Below are 19,689 nucleotides of genomic sequence, written 5' to 3'. Positions count from 1 at the left end.
ATGATCTGCACACCAATCGAATCGGAAATTCTCTAAGATTTTTTTTGATATACTACAAATTACAATTCTCTGATCTTTAAACGGTTTAAATACATGAAAACTGGAAGAACTTCCTTTCTTCCCATTCATTTGTTCTGCCGACTTGTGTGCTAACCCTACCCGTATTTCAAATGCTTATAACTTGAACATTTCTTAACAGATCGGAAAGATGTTTGCATCAATTGATAGGAAATATTTCTACGTGTCTATCACATTTAATAAAATGTTATTTTTCATGAGATGAACAATTGAATAACTATAAGCTGTTATCTAAACGCCCTAACTGCCAAGGGTTGACTGGCCCGATTTACGGTTTCCCCAACACAGACTTCAAAATCGATGTACCTGTGGAAATCCGCTTTGCAAATATACATGCAAGTCGGGGGTATTTTTGTTCCCACCGAGCTGTTTCCCTAACACGGACTTCAAAATCAATGTGTCTGGAGGAATCCGCTTTGTCAAAACATGTAAGTCGGGGGTATTTTTTCCCTCTGAGCTGTGTTTCCCTAACACTGACTCCAAAATTAATGTGCCTGGGGGAATCCGCTTTGCAAATACATGCAAGTCGGGGGTATTTTTTGGTGTTGAGTACTTTTATACTCGCTTGTGTTGTGCAGACCGGAATATGTTTCCCTGAAACGTACTTTTAAACACAAGCCTGGGAAAATCATCATTTTAGATACTAGAGGTGAATGAACTTTCGCGGTTCGAGAACTACGTAAACATGAGATGTGCAATAATTTCAGAGGGAAATGTAAAATACAATGATCGTTTGACAATTTTTCCGTTCACATATTTTGGTAGTCCCATGCATCATATCAAAATTGAAAGGACGTTCATCAAATTTATTTGTATCAAAGAACATAATCTATTTCAAAAAATTCGATGCATTCTAAAATAATATTCGAAGTGGTGAACAAGTGGATTACATAATATAATTGCGTAGTTCTTCGTCAGAGATATGCGGTCGTGTCCTAGATACAACCCCTTACAATTTTTTTTCATTTTTCATGCAGCTATTAATCACACAATATTATAAAATTTGAAACGAAAAAAATCTTTTAAAATAATCAGTAACCCTATATGATTTCCAGTGCAAGGAAGATAGGGATGTCATTGTTTCGATCGTTTCGATAATATGAGCAGATATTCATTCGGTTGTTCCGTACGTTCATTCCTGAGACGTTCATTCATTCTTTGCCGTCAATGTAGTGATTGTAAACAAACCGTTCTCTTCCTGTCCTGTTTGTATTTATTACCGTTATATTTTTGGATTCCATTGCAGCATGCAGCGTCTCAGCCCATTTTTCATACTCTTATCAATATTTGCAAACAATTGCCAAAGTGATGATGGAATGTGTATGGCCAAAGAAACATGCACCGATGCACCCGAACCGGCAACTAACGTTTATAAAGCTGGTAAGTGATTCGATTGAATAAATTTACCAAATTTAGCTCATCAATAACTGTATTTCAGCCGATAATATATACATAAGGCAAATAAACGAAGCCCTCGACACTTACATTCCGTGCCAGTCGACCAACTGTTCCTGCCACATAGACGTTCTTATATCTGATCTCCGCCCGTTCAAAGCCGGCATCAACGAGCAGATGATTGAACGGGCTCGAAGGTATGGTACAAAGTATCAGATTGTTAACCATCGATTGTACCGCCAGAAAGATTGTATGTTCCCAGTGCGCTGTTCCGGAGTGGAACACTTCATCAAACCAAATCTAGCGACACTGTCCGACATTGAGATGATAATTAACTGCCGTGATTGGCCTCAGATAAATCGCCACTGGGGACAGCAGGAAAAGCTACCCGTATTGTCATTTAGCAAAACTGACGAGTATTTTGACATAATGTATCCGACGTGGGGATTTTGGGAGGGTGGACCAGCGATTTCTCTCTACCCGACGGGACTCGGTCGATGGGATCAACATCGTGTGTCAATTAAGGAGGCAGCTCAGTCGTGGCCGTGGGAGAAAAAGAAAAATCAAGCGTTTTTCAGGGGCTCAAGAACATCTGACGAAAGAGATCCGTTGGTGTTGCTATCTCGGAGTAAACCAGATCTTGTAGATGCGCAATATACGAAAAATCAGGCATGGAAATCACCACAGGATACTTTGAATGCTGAACCGGCCAAGGAGGTGCGACTTGAAGATCATTGCCAGTACAAGTTTCTGTTCAACTTTAGAGGAGTGGCGGCTAGTTTTCGCTTCAAACATTTGTTCCTCTGCAAGTCGCTGATTTTCCATGTCGGTGATGAGTGGCTAGAGTTTTTCTATCCATCACTGAAACCATGGGTTCATTACGTCCCTGTGAAAGTTGGTACCAGCCAAGGGGAACTGGAAGAGCTGCTACGGTTTTTCATGGAGCACGAAAACGTTGCGCGGGAAATCGCAGAACGAGGATACGACCACATTTGGAATCATTTGAGGATGGAGGACGTGCAGTGCTATTGGAGGAGATTGCTAAGGCGGTACGGAAAGTTGATAAATTATAAAGTTAATCGAGATACAAGTCTGATTGAGATATACTGAGTGATGGGTCGAGGTTGGAATGGGTACAGAATCTCACAAAGTGTCACATTTGAAAATGTGTAACATTCCAATAGGCATTCTTTTCACACATTATGTATTATTAAAATTTAGATTACTTACAAAATTGAAGTAAAAATAATGCTATCATGATAAGAAGAAATCACAGCATTCGATCTCCAACGCATAAATGTGGGACAGAAATGTTAATGTAAAAGTTAAATAAAAAGCTATATCTTGTAATGTGTGTATTCACTGTTATTATCAATTTTGCAGCAATTCATAACAGCGTCATTTACTTGAATTTCCATTTGAAACCTGAATTTTCTTAAAATTCCCACTAAAACTTTAAATCCCATTCGTAGCACTAAAGAGTTTTTATGGTCCATCTAATGAGCAATTCCACGCCAAACCATCCAGCCGCTGATCCGGCCTTCTCCGATTTTTTAAAACTTGGTACTTATGATGGAAGCTTCCCAAAAACACAATTTTCATTATCATATGACCAATTTAAATTACAACTGATTTTTGAAAAGGGCGTAATCGAAATCATCGATCTTTCTTTCAAAAAATCGTAACACCGTATTCAGATGTCTGATTAGAATATAATGTTCGTTGGAAAATCAACGAACTATTTAGGAAAAATAACATTTCAAATGTACTGTTGGAAAATCTTACTCAAAAATAGAATTTAATATTAAAAACTTTTATATCTCAAAACATCCTCTCCGATATTTTTTTGTATATTTTTAGTGGAAATCCATTTCAATTTAACAAAGTTTGAGGTACAGTGGTGCTGTGGTAAATTCACCAAAATGGAGATAGGAATTTTTGAAAATATATGAAATTTCAATACTTTGTGTAATCGTAATAATTTAAGAAAAGTAATATAAAAAATGAAAGCAACATATGATTCAACCTGAACACCTACATATAATGTTTTGTTCTGGAACCAACCGTTCTCGAGATTTGACCATTTTTTATAGTGAAAACAATGTCAGTGAAATTTCTATACGATGTCGGAACATTTATTTGTTGTTATTTTATTTATTGTTGTTTCCATCGATAATTTTTTCGCATACCATTTATGTTTTTGAAGAAAAAAGCAATAGATACAAAAGAATAATATTTTTCGACTTATATTTATTCCAACTATGATTATTTATATACAGGAAATATTTCAGGTTCTTCTTTGGAATTAGAATATATCTAAGCTGCTACCTTGTCACCAGAAATAGGTATAAATGAATGATATTTATGAGTACCAGGAATTGATTTCGTTTTCTTAGAATTTCTAGAGAATTTAAGAAACATAACAGAAAGATTTTCTAGTTTCAAAATTCAGCTTACAATCATTGGCAAAATCATGAAGTTCTTTTGAATTTTTCAGCGGATGCTCATGCTGCCTTCATAGACTAGCAACTATTCTTGTACTGAGAAGCAGCACCATGTTGTCCGAAAGGTCAACCGATATTATTATTATTTTAACTTCTGCTTCTGCCAAACATTGTTTTCTTGTTTTTGAAAATCTTGCTTGTTCATTTTTAACGAAATCGTGATGTATCAATTTATCAATTTTCTTCACAAAACATGAGCAAAATTCTTCTGAAGACATTTTTTTTTATTTCTGTATTATAGTGACTTTCAACACATTTGGCTGGTTCGTCACTTTTACCTTCCATTTCGGAAGAATGTCGGGAGTGAGAATTGAACTCGTGACCCTTAGCGTGAGAGGTATGGATGTTACCGCTACGCCAGATCGCCTCCTCATTCTGAAGACATTTTATTCAATTTAATTTTACATCTATCAGTTGACACCCACTGCTCAAAAGCCACCTCTATAAAAAAAAAATTATTTAATTGAACTTGAAAGTTTCTTTTTTCAAATGATGATACACCGTTAAAATGCACACAAATACTTGTGCAGAATTTATTAGACTTTTCAAAACTGCCTGATTTGCGGTGCGATGGATATTTATTGAATTATTCATCTTCAAAGACGAAGGGGTAAATTTTCATTCAAACTGAAATATCTCTGTATGGTAAGGTTCTATAGGAACATTCTAGGAACCAAATGAAGGCTGGTTGAAAAGGTTAATTGAATTTGCTGTTGATTTGGTTAGCAAAAAATTGTGTTAGTCCAGAAAATCTTTGAAAAAACAGAGAATAATCGATTTTTTTTCTTTCAATCAGACATCTGGATCGATTTTTTCTAAGAAAGACCAATAATTTCGATTATGCCCTTTTCAAAAATCAGTCGTAATTTAAATTAGTCAAATGATAAAAAAATTGTGTTTTTGGGAAGCTTCCATCATAAGCGCTATGTTTAAAAAAAAAAATCGGAGAAGGTAGGGTCAAAATATGCTGTTTTTAGCTGATTTGGCGTGGAATTGCTCTAATGTCGATCCTGTCAGTGTTCACCAACACATTGAAGTCAACACCTGTTTGCACAAATCAAACTAGTGTTCGATTGTTATCATCAGATTACAAACACACATGCGACATTCAATGCAGATGCTGTGTAGTGTTGGTGTTTATATAGGTTTCTCGCTTTGACTAGCCAATTCATTGTTCCGTCTCTTTCCGGCTACGGCAAGCGACGTCGGTATCACTGCCAGTGGTTTGCTGCGCGAATGACAAAACAACAAACATGTCAAAAAACAAAGATATGAACGGTGGTGGTAGGAAAAAGTGCTAGCAGCAGATCTCTCTCGGTTTGGAGTTTGCTCGAAGATTTCGCCTCCTAGCTAGCGCAGTTATTATGGTGTTTTCGAGGAGGAAGATGAAGCAGCTGTTCGCATTCGGTGTGGTCATTATACTGGGTAGGTTTCGTGAGCCGCCGTTGCGGATAATTAGTTCAACTCGCAACCAAGTAGGGCTATCGGTGATAATTTTGTACACGGCTTTTCGCGAAGAGAACTGCATGAACGCATCATAGAAAGTGCATTGAGCAAGCGGCATTCTGGTGGAAGAAACGTGAGAGGATCCTGATACGGAGAAATTCTTCGACAAGAGTGTCGTTTACGCAGTAGACAATGTGAAATTGAGAAATTTACAAAACAAATACGCTTGTGTGATTGAGTAAACAGATTTCGAAATATGAGTTCATTTTTTTGCGATTAGTGAAAACGTTGGGTGATGATGGCAATTGTTGAAAAGAGAGTTAATTCTCGTCTTTTATTCTTTCAAATGCAGTGATCTGTTTATACAAATCGTGGGGAAATCCTGCTGGTGCTATACTAAACCTGGGAATCAGTAGTGATAATGATCTAGAAAATAGTGTCGATCATGTGAGATACCTGCACCAGAACCAAGTATCACAGAACGGAGCCGATGATCGCGAAGCGGATCAGCATAGGAGACATCCCGGAAAGAGCGCTCGTGGCGGAGACAACACTCTAGTGGGCCAAAATGAGCCAAATGGGGCTCATGAGAACCACGCGAACGAGGTGCTTCAAGCCAAGAAACAAATCCTGGAATTGCAGCGCAAAATACAGGAACTGGAAGGTCGAATACCAAGAAAATATCCCGATGTCACATTTTTGAACTACAAAAATAGGAAACGCATCTTGGTGAGTTTGCAATCTTTGTGCAGCATTGCAATTAGGGTCAGTCTTTTTAACACTCTCGTTGTCTTGAAATTCGAACTGTCGAAAATCAAATAGCATGGTTAGCGGAGGCAGATTCAATGCTGATAGCGAAAGTGTTATGTGCGATTCACATAGAACGTTACGGAGAAGAACGTCTACGTTCCGTCAACGTCTCCACCAATTCACACATGCAGTCAATGCTTCCACCAGCACCGTCACGTCAAATGTCAAACGAATTATTTATGTAATGTTATTCATGGTGTCGCCACCTACAACAATTTTAAATTGCAATGCTATCTTTCAAATCAGCATGCCCAGAATCAGTTCTAAATTTTGAAAAATTCAATGAAAATCATTGAATTCAATTATTTAACTACTTAAACCCCGTAGTCCGACCCTTATTCAACAATAATAATAAATAGAATATTTCTCTCAGCTATTCGCGAATGATTTTCACTCCGAAATTTGGAGCTAAGAGATATGTTGGCATAAAAAGTACAGTAAGTTACTTATCATGCGATATGCTGAGGCACCATTCAGTGTCGCATTGGAGTCGATTTTGACCAGTAATTGGACATTCGCAACTGGTGGTGACTTTCAATGTGGGGCCATAATTTGGGCTCCAAACTCAATGTTTACAAAAATGTCCAATAACAGGTAAAATTTTCCAATTAAACGTATTACATCACAGATCTGTTCAATTAGCTTAATGTCGAATTAGATATAAATTACTGTACAACCAAATCAAAACAAAAGCCGAGACACAAAGCCCAGACAAAAACCAAACGAGCCGTCCGTCTCCGTCAATTATTCTTTTCTACAAATCCTGCCGGTCGTTTTCGTTGAACATATGCTGACGGGTCGTTACGTTGCCGGTGTATGTGAATGTTTCCATAAGAAATGCATGGTAGAATAACTGACGTAACGTGACGTGACGGAACGTAGACGTGACGTGGATGTTGTATGTGAATCGCACTTTAAGGAGTAATTCGATGGGGCAATTCCACATCAAATCAGCCGATCGCTGACCCGACCATCCGATTTTATTGAAACTGGGTACATATGATGGAAATTACCTAAAATCAGAATTTTCCTTTTCATATGATTAATTTTAATTACGACTTAATTTTAACAAGGGCATGAGTGAGTGGATTTTTTTTTGAAAAATCGTAACTCAAAATCCAGATTTCTGATTCAAATATAGTTGGTGTTTAGTCAGAGGGGATCATGTCGCAAAATTGAAAATTTCGAGTCATTGATTACATTTGGTTAAGCATTATGTAAGCTACATACCAAATTTATCAAATTTGGAGAATCACGCATACAGTAGGAAAAATGGATCGAAATCGTTATGATTGATCAACGGAAATTCCTCATAATATGCAGTCAGAGCGGTCCATGTACCATTTACCATGGCGAAATGGCTCTATATCATGTGCAGACAGAGTGGACCATGTGACATTCATTTGTATATTAAATTTCAACCAAATCAACAAAACGAATTCAAACCAACAAAACTTTTTATTAAAGCTAATAGGTACCTTGTCGAAATGTGCCTCAACCCGCTAGTGTAAGAAGTGCACATTCTGAGTATATTAAAAAATAAACTTGGCTGAACGGATCAGTGAAAAATGCTGGTCTTCAGTGTGAATGATCGCAAAATGTACTATTTCAGAGTGCGATTTAGGCTGTAGCGATGACAATGAATTCAAATTTGACGATTCTATTGACGAATACTGTCTAAGATGATTGAAAATGGGGAGTTTATGCTTAACATGTTTGCCGTGTAATCATATTCACGCCAGCAGTAGATGGCAGAATATTATGCTGAACGCAAACAAATGTTTATGCAGTTCCAAACTCACAATCCTTCTCGCTCTAATTTTCATAACAGAATGGCACACTTCGACTCACAAACGTTAATTGATTGAGAAATATTTCGAAATTGTTCAGTCATAGTGAACCAACTCTTAAAAAATGCTTCATTTTGTTCAGTGAGAATGGACAATGTTCGTATAGGCGGCCAAATAACTGCCTTTTTTTGGGATGATTCTTGATGTTTTTTTACAATTATCATACGTCAAAGTATCGCCATTGTATTTTCTGAGAAAAATATTGAACGAAAAAATTAAATGCTTTGATAATTGCAGAGCATTAACCCTCCTGTACTCGCGTGCAAAATCATAACACATATACTCGCGCACGGTGTCACAGACCGAAAATTGAACTTCTTTGTAATGTTGCCGATGTGTATTTTTCAGACTTTATTTACATTTATTTGAAGAAGAGGGTATTATTAAAAAAAAACTATGTTTTAATAGTCATCTAATTCAGCCTCCTCAAAACAGAGTAATTTTTGATATTCCAACACAAACAACGAAATTCGAATTTTTCTCTGTTATTTACCAAAAGTAAGCAACTGAATATAATTCATGGAAGTATAAATAGCTATAAAATAACATAAAAACGTATTAATCGATTGTGGTTTCATTGGAGTTAAATTGTGTCATCATCACCCACCACTGCTGGTTTCATTACATGAATCGTCACCGCTCGTTTTCACAGACATAATCGAATCAACATATTATAATTATCGTAAATCAAACTTCGCAATGATCAATCGTTTCTTCTCAACTATCGACTGGAGTGACATTCTGAACGACCGCGACATCGATGGAGCCGCAATGTCCTTGTCGCATGTACTTCTTTATGCAATTGACCAGTTTGTTCCGAAGAAAACTATTAAGGATCCTCCTCATCCTCCATAGACAAACTATCATTTGAAGCGTCTTCGAAGAGAGAAACGACTTACTTTGAAAAAATATTCAAAATACCGAACTGATTTTTGGAGAAAACGCTACTCTGTCGCCAACAAAAATTACAAGTGGTTGAACAACATTTTATTTGGTGCTAATTTGACTCGCGTTCAAAGTAATCTACGACTCAGTCCAAAGGAATTCTGGAAATATGTAGATAAACAGCGAAAGGAGCTCGGACTACCTTCTGTGATGACACACAATAATGTTGAGGCCTCAAACAGAGAAAGCATATGTGCGCTGTTTCGGGAACAATTTAGCAGTGTTTTTGTTAGTGAAAATCTCAACAACGATCAAGTTTTCAAAGTGGAAATTTTCCAAAAGCATGGAAAAATTCTTTCGTTTTTCTAGTATTCAAAAAAGGCGGCAGGAAAAATGTCAAGAATTACAGAGGAATCGCCAGCCTTTGTTCGGTGTCTAAGTTATTTGAAGTCATAGTTTTGGAATTCATCTCCCATGCATGCAGTAGTTACATCTCACATCAACAACATGGTTTCGTTCCCAAGCGATCTACCTCAACAAATCTGGTACTGTACACCTCATTCATCGCTCGCTCTCTACAGTCACGTCAACAAATTGATGCAATTTATACAGATTTCTCAGCTGCGTATGATAAAATAAACCACGAAATAGCGGTCGCTAAACTCCGATGTCTCGGATTCCACGGCAACTTCTTGAACTGGTTACGTTCATACCTGACGGGCCGTGTGATGTCAGTGAAAATAGGTGACACTGTATCTTCTCCGTTTCCAGTATCATCGGGTGTTCCTCAAGGTAGTCATCTTGGCCCTTACATTTTTCTTCTGTACCTGAACGACGTTAACTTTTGCTTGGAGTGCCACAAACTCTCTTACGCCGATGACTTCAAGTTGTTTTGGCCCGTCAATTGTCTTAATGACGCAGTGTACCTGCAGCAGCAGCTTGACATTTTCGCTGAATGGTGTGATAACAATAGAATGGTTTTGAATCCTGAAAAATGTTCCATTATATCCTTCTCGAGGAAACGTTCATCTGTCGTTCATGAATATAAATTGCGTAGTGTGATTTTAAGCCGTGTAGTAGCAATCAAAGATCTAGGAGTCATCATTGACAATAAACTCACAATCAAGGATCATATATCTTACGTCACCGCCAAAGCTTCTAGAACTCTCGGATTCATCTTTCGTGTCACGAAACAATTCAAAGACGTTTATTGCATCAAGGCACTCTATTGTGCGTTGGTTCGCTCAATTCTCGAGTATGCATGTATGCCTTACTATCAAAACGGTATTCAGCGCATCGAAGCGATCCAGCGTAAATTTGTTCGTTTCGCTTTACGTAATCTGCCCTGGAATGATCCCTCAAATCTTCCTCACTACGAGAACCGCTGTAAATTAATTGGACTTGATCTACTGAGCGTACGTAGAGACGTAGCTAAGGCTACTTTTATATCGGATCTGATTCTCACGAATATCGACTGTCCCGACCTTCTTCAAACGATCAATTTCAACATTTGCTATCGAATCCTACGCTACTACACTTTTATTCGTCTCCCTCACTCCCGCACAAATTACGGGCACAACGAGCCCGTAGCGAGTATGTGTCGAGTGCTAAACCGATGTTTTTCATCGTTCGATTTTCACCTGTCTCGCTCAACTCTCAAAAAAAATGTTCCTCGTTTTTCTTAGACATTAATAAAATCTTCATTTAGACTTAGATTTAAATTAGATTTAAATATCATTAGGGCACTAATGTAAAGGCCTGTTGATATAATAAATAAAATGAAAAAATGAAAAATGAAATTGGAGTTAGAATCAGAACATAGCATAACTGCATGCTCGAAACAAACATATTTTTTACATTTCATGCAGTTGTTGCGTGTTTTTCGGGTCTTTAATCGAAGAGAAGAATATATAACCACCTTCTAGATAATCACCAGATGATGAAGGTTCTGGAATATAAAGTTTGCATATTTCTAATATTCTTTGTATCTGTATTCTTGGTAAACTAAGAATTAATGCCTTTTTTTAGATGATATAAAAGGATTTCTAGGAACTTCCTTTTCTTTTTCTTCTTTTCTTGTCGATATTGTTCATTATAAAAAAATATCACCGAAACTGTAACTGTTAAAAATTACCATAAGCCACCGATTAGTTTATAGTTTACTGTTTACAATTCTTCCACAAGTGAAATTATTTCACAAGTGTGTATATGTATGATCATTATATTTAGCGAATAGCTATACGAAAGTCAAATATTTCTATTTTGCTTTTGAACGTAAGAATCTAACGACGAATAATTAATATATGGATCCGTTCAATCCAGTTACAAAAGGGACTGACATCAAATAAGAATAGTCCGGTAATGATCTTATGCATTTTATTTAATAAATATTCCACGCCACTAACATTAATTTATACATTTCATTGAACAATATTCCAAAATAGGAAAAAAGGTTCTTGTCCTAAAAAGTTACACCTATACTCGCGTCGGTGTGTCTGACCGAAAGTGTTAAAAAAGTGGCACACGTCCTCTTTGTACCAACACATGCGATACGCTAAACGATGACGAACGACGAATAACGAAGCTAGAGAGAATCGCAAAGTCGTAGCGTTGATATTTTCTGAGAAATGAACGAATTATTGATTTCTCGGTCTGACAGACCAATGCGCGAGTATAGGAGTGTTAAACTTTATGTTCGTTTTTCTCGAAATCATAAAAATGTCACATGGTCCGGTCTGACTTAACACCGACCATATGACGTTTGACAAAGTTGTTGAAGAATCAATGAACTACTTTGAAAAAATGACACATAATGCACTGTTAAAAAACTCACTCAAAAATTGGATTTAGCATTAAAAACTTTAAAATCGCGAAACATCTCTTTATATCTCGAAAATGGTTGGTCCTAGGAAAAAACGTTATGTATAGTTTTTTATGTTAAATCGTATTTAAATTATTGTTTTCATATTTTTTCTAAATGGTTACGATTTCACAAAGCATTTTTTTTCTCCAATTCATTTATTTGTATGGCTCAATCGCATAAGCTATGCGGAGCTGCTTACTCAAGATTTGTTTGTACAAAATTTCAACTTAAATCTATGTTTAGTAGGTTTCGACCGATTACTCCCCGTTTATTCGGGGCTGGTGTTCGACTATCTGTCGAGGGTGGGCGACGGTGAGATAAGGGAGAAGACAAACAAACTAATAACGAAAAAGAAAAAAAAACACAAAAGCATTCAATTTTTATACTAGACCGTTTCACAAACATGTAGATTAACTGCATATAGCAGATGTCGCGAGTTCCCAACACGTCTCTAACAGGAACATAGGGTTGTTTTCCTTGGGCCTCAAGGGCATTCAAAAGGTACTCTCTGGCTGCGTAATTATCCGTACATTGTCAAACTGGGTGATCATAACCGTTTCAACTCCGACAGACATTGCTTTTAACAAGATGTAAAAGATCTAAGGGAATTAATTCCCCTAGATGCTTGCTTGGCAAGACTTTTGGTACTAATGGGACAAGCCCCTTTTGAACGAACAACCCCGGCTAAGGCAGCCATAAAACTTCAACCTCGTGCTGCTCCAGAGCGGTCTGGTGAAGCGAAGCAAGTAGTCTGCTTTTGGATTTGGGATTTGTTCGTTACTTACTAATTGGTTTGAACTCCTTCCTTGTTAGGAGTTCCGACGTGTCCTTGGTATTTCGAACTAACGTGCAGGTCACACATTTTGTTTACTTATTTATCCCTACTTTCTGGTGCGTCATGCGCCACTTGCCTGAAGCTACACAAATAGGATGATTCCATCACGCCGGCATTAAATTGCTTACATTGACCCTTTGGTTTTGCGCTCGCTGCGCTCCTAGTTTAATTGTTTTATTGTTTTATAACCGGCCCTGCTGTCTAAGCTGGGTCCGTAACACAAGATTTATTCTGTGGAGGTGCACATCTAGTGAGTAGTGGTTGGACATAAGTCTACTCATTACACAAATGAAGTCACGACTTACGTCCAAACCTTTGAATCACGCTCTCGAGGAAACATTTGGAATAATTGAATATAACCACCGTCCAAGACTTCCAGTGTCCCAATCGGTTTGCCAACTCAAGAGGGAACTCTGAAGGAATAATTGGAAAAATTCATCGTATGAAATCTGTCTAAAGGGTGTGTCACATCAAATTGCATCACGGAAAAAACGCTGTAGAAATTCGCTCAGTAGACCGATCCTTTTGAAAATTTTAGACAGTAAAATAAAAACTATTAAACAACTTTTGGCATTTTCTTTTTATTCATACTTCGAGCCCAAGCCCGTATGCTCGCACCTTCCTCTTTACCCCGTCCATAAGGTTCTGTACAACGTCAGGTTGTATTTTTTTTTGAACAGAAATCCATTTTCTCTTGAAGTCCGCCTCCGATTTGACAACTTTTGGGTTCTTCCGGAGGGCCTGCTTCATAATCGCCCAATATTTCTCTATTGGGCGAAGCACCGGCGTCTTCCCCACCATGTTTTGCCTTTCGTCACGGTTAGGAGTCTTCTGAACCTTGTATGTACGCAGGCCCTCCCGCTGCTTGGTCCGCTGGACGAATGAACTTGACAAATTCAGCTTATTGGAGACATCCCGGACCGAACTTCTCGGATCACGTCTAAACTGCTTAACTACGCGCTTGTGATCTTTTTCACTGACGGAGCATCCATTTTTGCCGTTCTTCACCTTCCGGTCGATGATTAGGTTCTCGAAGTATCGTTTTAGTACTCTGCTGACCGTGGATTGGACGATTCCCAGCATCTTACCGATGCCCGATGTGACAACTCCGGATTCTCGAAATGAGTGCGCAGGATTAATTCACGACGCTCTTTTTCGTTCGGCGACATTTTTCCAAATTTACGAAAAATTGACAGTGAAGCATGGCCAACGTGATCTATACACTCTTATCTGATTATAAGCGAAAGCTGAAGATATAATTCCTAAAAATTAAATTTCTATAGCGTTTTTTCCGTGATGCAATTTGATGTGACACACCCTTTATCAACCAATTCGCCTTCCTGGGCATCCACCTTTGCGAGAGTGTCCGCTTTCTCATTGCCAGGAATTGAGCAATGGGAGGGGAGCCATACAAAGCATATCTTATAAGATCTTTCGATCAGTGCACTCATATGCTGCCTCACTTTTGTGAGGAAATAAAATGGGTGCCTACTAGTTCTCATCGACTGTTGAGCCTCAAGCGAACTGAGACTATCCGAGAAAATGAAGTAATGGTCTGCAGGCTTGTTGGAGATTATCCCCAATGCGAAGTCGATTGCTGCCAGCTCATCAACATAAACGGAACAAGGTTCCTGCAGTTTACGGAATTTTCATTGATCAGTGACGTATCTTTTCATGCAATTGACTTTTTGGTACTTCTACTTGAGGAACTGCTGATGGTGAAGTGATCACGGTCTGGAGTAAACGAGAGAAGACAAATATCTGACGAAATATACTATACTCTCTCATAGTTGTTTTATAAAGCGTTATGAGATCTCCCGGATGAGCTCCCCACCACGTGCCGCAAATCGAGCGGAGAAAGTTGACCCTCTTTTGACATTTTTGCTTCAAATACATAATGTGGGTATTCCAAGTGCATTTCGAATCAAACCAGACACCAAGGAACTTGAAGGTCAATGACTGGATAATGCTTCTGCCCAAGAGCTTAAGTTGCAATTGGGCTGGGGACCGTTTTCGAGTAAGCACTACCAGTCTACTTTTCTGCGGCGAGAATTCGATTTCTAAGTTCCTCGCCCAAGTTATCTATGGAATTTTACAATGGTCTTTGCAAGTTTTCGGCATGGTGACCTCTGACGGAAACCACACCATCATCTGCAAGCTGTCTTAGCGTGCATTGTTCTGCCAAACAACTGTCAATATCTTTCAAATAAAAATTATAAAGAAGGGGGCTAATACATGAGCCTTGGGGTAGACCCATAGAAGTATTTCTGGCAGTTGTCAGTTGTCCGAGGGTGAAGGGTGGGAAACGAATCAAAAGCTTCCTTAATATCCAGGAAGCAAGCTCATTGTGCGCAAAGGCCAGTTGAATATCTGTAAAAAGCAACACTAGACAATCGTTTGTTCCTTTGCTCTTGCGAAACCCAAATTGTGTATTTCGCAAATGATTTGTCCCGGTCCATTGATCGAGTCTTCGAAGGATCATTTTCTCCAACAATTTCCTAATGCACGAGAGCATAGCAATCGAACGGTATGAGTTATGGTCAGACGCTGGTTTGCCAGGCTTTTGAATTGCTATTACTTTGACCTGTCTCCATTCAGGTGGCACAATGTTGTAGGGTATTGAATAATTCTAGCAAGCGTCTTTTCGCGATATCGGGGAGATTTTGACGTAGGACTACGTCTTTCATTTCTATACCGGGGTGCCAAATACAATCAAAGTTTCGAAAACGAAAGCGTTACGCCGGAGACCGAGATTTTGAGCATTAATAGCTCCTAAACAACTGAACGAACCGGTATGATAAACACTTCATTCGAAAGATAAAATGTCTATGCGTTCTATACTTGTTAATTTTTGATCCAAAAACTTGTTTCAATAGTCTTAAAATTGCTTTCAAAACAGGCTATTGAAATCATCAATCGGTATATAAGCTAGCGCCGCTTGGAAGTCCACTCAGTTATAATTGAACAGCGATTGGAGCATGTTGTCGCTATTGTGGTGAAGCTCTTCGTTTATCATGAAAGCGCGGATGAACGGTGTCACCAAGAGCCTGTTTGTGCACCTTAGGCCAGAAGAGAATCCATCAGGAGGAGAGTGATGCCACAAACGGTTCCCCGGGAAGAGATCGGAGCAGCCGCCACACACACACATACATGTGCGGAACTCTTCGTTTGGATGCCATTCAGCATCGAGAAAATTCCGGAAAGATCCAATCGTTACTGTAAAATACATTCATGCACAAGAGTTCATTTTAATGTTTTCTATCCATGTAACCATGTAACTGCGACTAAATATTTTTCAATCAAGTGCTATTAACAGGTGGTTATCGAGTTAGAATTAACCACTGGTGGGCTTCGAGTATCGAGGAAAGTCAGGAAAGAACTAATCGTTGCTGGAAAATACTCTACCAGTTCCCCTGGGAATTGAAAAATACATTGATGCGAAAGAGTTTATTCTAATGTTTTCTATCCATATAATACTGCAACCAAATACATTTGGTTTTGTGGTTTTCAATCAATCGCAATTAACAGGAAAGCTTCTGAAAATTATTATTCCCCATAAGTAGAAAATTTTCGTATCCAATATTGTATGCGCACGCAACGGAAAATGTTTCGCATCGTGAAAATTATATAATTTTCAATCGATTAATACTCAGTTGCCGAAAGTTTCAAACTCAGAGAGTCATCGTAAACCACACCTTCTCTCCATTCAATCACGCACAAAAAGCATACTTAAGCGATATTCTGGTGGTGAAACGCATTTATTTTTCGTGAGGACATCGAAAAGACAACATCGTAATTGAACGAGCTGAACGTGCTGGATGAGCTGGACGGCGAGGGATCGAGGGATTCATTACCTGGCCTACCCTGACCTGAAAGACATGTAGTTTGTTTGGAACTGTGAGTGAGGGCAGAAAAGCCGATCGATCAGAAGGAGAAGAGAAGGTGACCAAGAGAGTATCAGCGTCGAGAAACTGTTCCCCGGGAAGACATCGAAGCAGCCGCCACATACACACACATACACGCGCGAAATTATTTTCGTTTGGATGCCATTCAGCATCGAGAAAATTCCGGAAAGATCCAATCGTTGCTGAAAAATAATCTGCCAGTTCCCCTGGGAATTGAAAATACATTCATGCGAAAGAGTTTATTTTAATGTTTTTCAACCGTATAACCAAATACCAAATATTTTTCAATCAAGTGCTATCAACAGGTGGTTATCGAGTTAGGATTAACCACTGGTGGGCTTCGAGTATCGAGGAAAATCTGGAAAAATCTAATCGTTGCTGAACATTAATCTGCCAGTTCCCTGGGAATTGAAAAATACATTCATGCGAATGAGTTTATTTTAATGTTTTCTAACCATATAACACAGCGACCAAATACATTTGATTTTGTAATTTTTCAATCAAGTGTAATTAGCAGGAGAGCTTCTGAAAATTATTCTCCCCCATAAGTAGAAAATTTTCGTATCCAATATTGTATGCGCGCGCAACAGAAATTGCCATCGTAAACCACACCTTCTCTCGATTCAATCACGCACAAAAAGCATACTTAAGCGATATTCTGGTGGTGAAACGTATTCATTTTTCGTGAGGACATCGACAAGACAACATCGTAATTGAAAGAGCTGAACGTGCTGGACGAGCTGGACGGCGAGGGATCGAGGGATTCATTACCTGGCCTGACCTGACCTGAAAGACATGCAGTTTGTTTGGAACTGTGAGTGAGGGCAGAAATGCCGATCCATCAGAAGGAGAAGAGAAGACGACCGAGAGAGTACCAGCATCGAAAATTGGTTCCGCTTGAGGTATCGAAGCAACTGCCACACGCATACACGCGTGCAACTCTTTACGTTCGCTGGTTATCGAGAAGAATCCGGAATGAAGTGATCGTTGCTGTAAAATAATCTGCCAGTCCCACTTGGACTTGAAAATTACATTCAAGCGGAAGAGTTTATTGTAATGTTTTCTATCCTTTTAAAACTGCGACCAAATACAATAAATTTTTCAATCAAGTACAATCAACAGGTGGTTATCGAGTTAGCATTAACCACTGGTGGATTTCGAGAAGAATCGAGGAGAATCCGGAAAGATGTCGTTGCTGCAAAATAATCAACCAGTTCCCCTTGGAATTGAAAATTACATGCAAGCGAACGAATTTATTTTAATGTTTTCTATACATATAATACTGCGACCAAATACATTTAGTTCTGTGATTTTTCAATCAAGTGCAATTAGCAGGAAAGCTTCTGAAGATTATTCTTCCCCATCAGTAGGACATTTTCGTATCCAATATTGGATGCATAAAACCTTATACCTCCAACGTAACGCTCTCGTTTTCGAAGTCCCCCAAATATTCATTTATTCATTCATTCAGAATGAATTCTGATTCAACTTCAAACAAATGATCACTAAATCAACGATAGTCCTACGTCACCATTGCGGTTATACCATAGATATAACCCACTTCCTGTTTTTTAGAAGAACGAATTTAATCATATCGCTTCCGGGTGAAGAGTTGTTCGTTGAAAGAAGAGCCATAGAAAATTCCAGCATTGTGAATGGACTGTCCAGAGGGCTCGCTCCGCTCGGAGACGTTTCTCGAAGAATATGTTGGGCCGGAACTGAGTCTGGACAGACCTTTTTAGCGAAATCGAATATCGGTTGGAGTATTCTTCACTCTCGTTGGTAGATGAGCGGTTAGGCATGTTGTGAGCTACCCTCCATAAGGTGCGTTTTGGGGTTTCACGAGAAAGACCTTCTATAAAATTGCGCCAGGAACCGCGTTTTTTTCTTTAACTAATTGTTTCAGCTGTATTTCAAGCTTTGAATATTCCTCGAAGTGTGTGTTGTCTACGAAAAGCTTTGAAAGCATGAGATTTTTTCAAATGCAATTTCGTGCATTCATCGTCGCACTTGGAACTTTTCTTTTTTGTGCTTCCAGTGAGCTTTCATACATCAAATCGACGAAGAATCGATATTTTTCCAATGATGTCCAATCGGTGTCGAATCAAAAGACGTACTTCATTGATTCGACACCGATTGTTACCGCCGTTGCAAATTTTTGTCAGTCGATGTTCCTTGTTAAGTCAAATGGAACTCGAGATGGTTCAGTGGATTGCGTGCCACACCTGATTGATATATTGATTGGCAAGTGATCGCTACCATTGGGATCATTGAAGACCTTCCACTGACAATCTAAAGATAGCGAACTTGAGCAAAAAGATAGGTCGACTCGACTTTCTTGAGCCGGAGGTTTTGAAATTCGTGTCGCTGCACCAGGGTTCAAGTCAAGTTGAAATCGTCACATAAATCGTAAAAAATAGCCGCTCTAGTGTCATCATAAGGATCACCCCACCCAGTACCATGGGAGCTCATGTCACCCAGAATTAGAACTGGGGATGAAAGAATCGAGATTAGATTCCAAAGTTGACTACGGCTAATGTTAGTATTTGGAGGAACGTATACTGAAGCTTTTCAAAGTTCTTTATTCTTTGCAGTTATCTGACACGCGACAATTTCGACGTCTGATAGATCTGGGAGAGGAATTTTATAGAAAAAGTAGCACTTTTAGATCCCCAAAAGTACTCCTCCATAAGAATAATTTCTATCCAGATGAATAATGTTAAAATCGTGGAAGTTGAGTTCTGTGTCAGAAGGAAGCCATGTTTCAGAAAGGGCGAATATATCACGGTCATAATTTTGAAGTAAAAATTTGAATAAGTCTAGTTTAGGCACTAGACTACGGCAGTTCCATTGTAGCACAGTAATCATATCTTCTACTATGTTAGGTGAATTATCTATCGAATGCATCAATCTATCAAGGGGCAATAAAACAGTCAATTACTTATGATAAGACTTCAGAGAGAACTAAGGTTTCTAAGGGGGTCTTGAATATTGAGTATGTTTAATATGAAGTCCACAATATCTGAAAAAGCTATCAATCCTCGATTGGACGCGAATTTTGTATGAGAAGATCGAGGGGCAGTGTTTTTATTTCTCTCCTTTCTGTGTAACGGCGTAA

General features: G+C 38.6%; 2 protein-coding genes across 2 annotated transcripts in view; both read left to right on the top strand.

Moving 5' to 3' along the window:
* Positions 1-1,249: 1,249 nt before the first annotated feature.
* LOC129777296 (O-glucosyltransferase rumi homolog) lies at positions 1,250-2,823 on the top strand. Its single transcript, XM_055783507.1, has 2 exons — positions 1,250-1,458; positions 1,517-2,823. The coding sequence occupies exons 1-2, from the start codon at positions 1,326-1,328 to the stop codon at positions 2,581-2,583; spliced, it is 1,200 nt and encodes a 399-aa protein (XP_055639482.1). The 5' UTR covers positions 1,250-1,325; the 3' UTR covers positions 2,584-2,823.
* Positions 2,824-5,195: 2,372 nt separating this feature from the next.
* Positions 5,196-19,689, top strand: part of LOC129777623 (UDP-glucuronic acid decarboxylase 1) — a 38,789-nt gene continuing 24,295 nt past the window's right edge. The window contains exons 1-2 of the mRNA XM_055783998.1: positions 5,196-5,402; positions 5,776-6,152. Coding sequence (XP_055639973.1) covers positions 5,342-5,402; positions 5,776-6,152 — 438 coding nt within the window. The 5' untranslated portion in view covers positions 5,196-5,341. The remainder of the gene's footprint in view (positions 5,403-5,775; positions 6,153-19,689) is intronic.

The sequence above is a fragment of the Toxorhynchites rutilus genome, chromosome 3, assembly GCF_029784135.1.
Source record: "Toxorhynchites rutilus septentrionalis strain SRP chromosome 3, ASM2978413v1, whole genome shotgun sequence".
Taxonomy (NCBI): Eukaryota; Metazoa; Arthropoda; class Insecta; order Diptera; family Culicidae; genus Toxorhynchites; species Toxorhynchites rutilus.
This window is presented reverse-complemented; position numbering and strand designations above follow the sequence as displayed.

Excerpts from the sequence above, each read along its gene's own strand:
- LOC129777296 (XM_055783507.1), top strand. The coding sequence starts at position 1,326 with ATGCAGCGTCTCAGCCCATTTTTCATACTCTTATCAATATTTGCAAAC. Across the intron at positions 1,459-1,516 it reads AACTAACGTTTATAAAGCTG|CCGATAATATATACATAAGG; the intron begins GTAAGTGATTCG and ends ACTGTATTTCAG.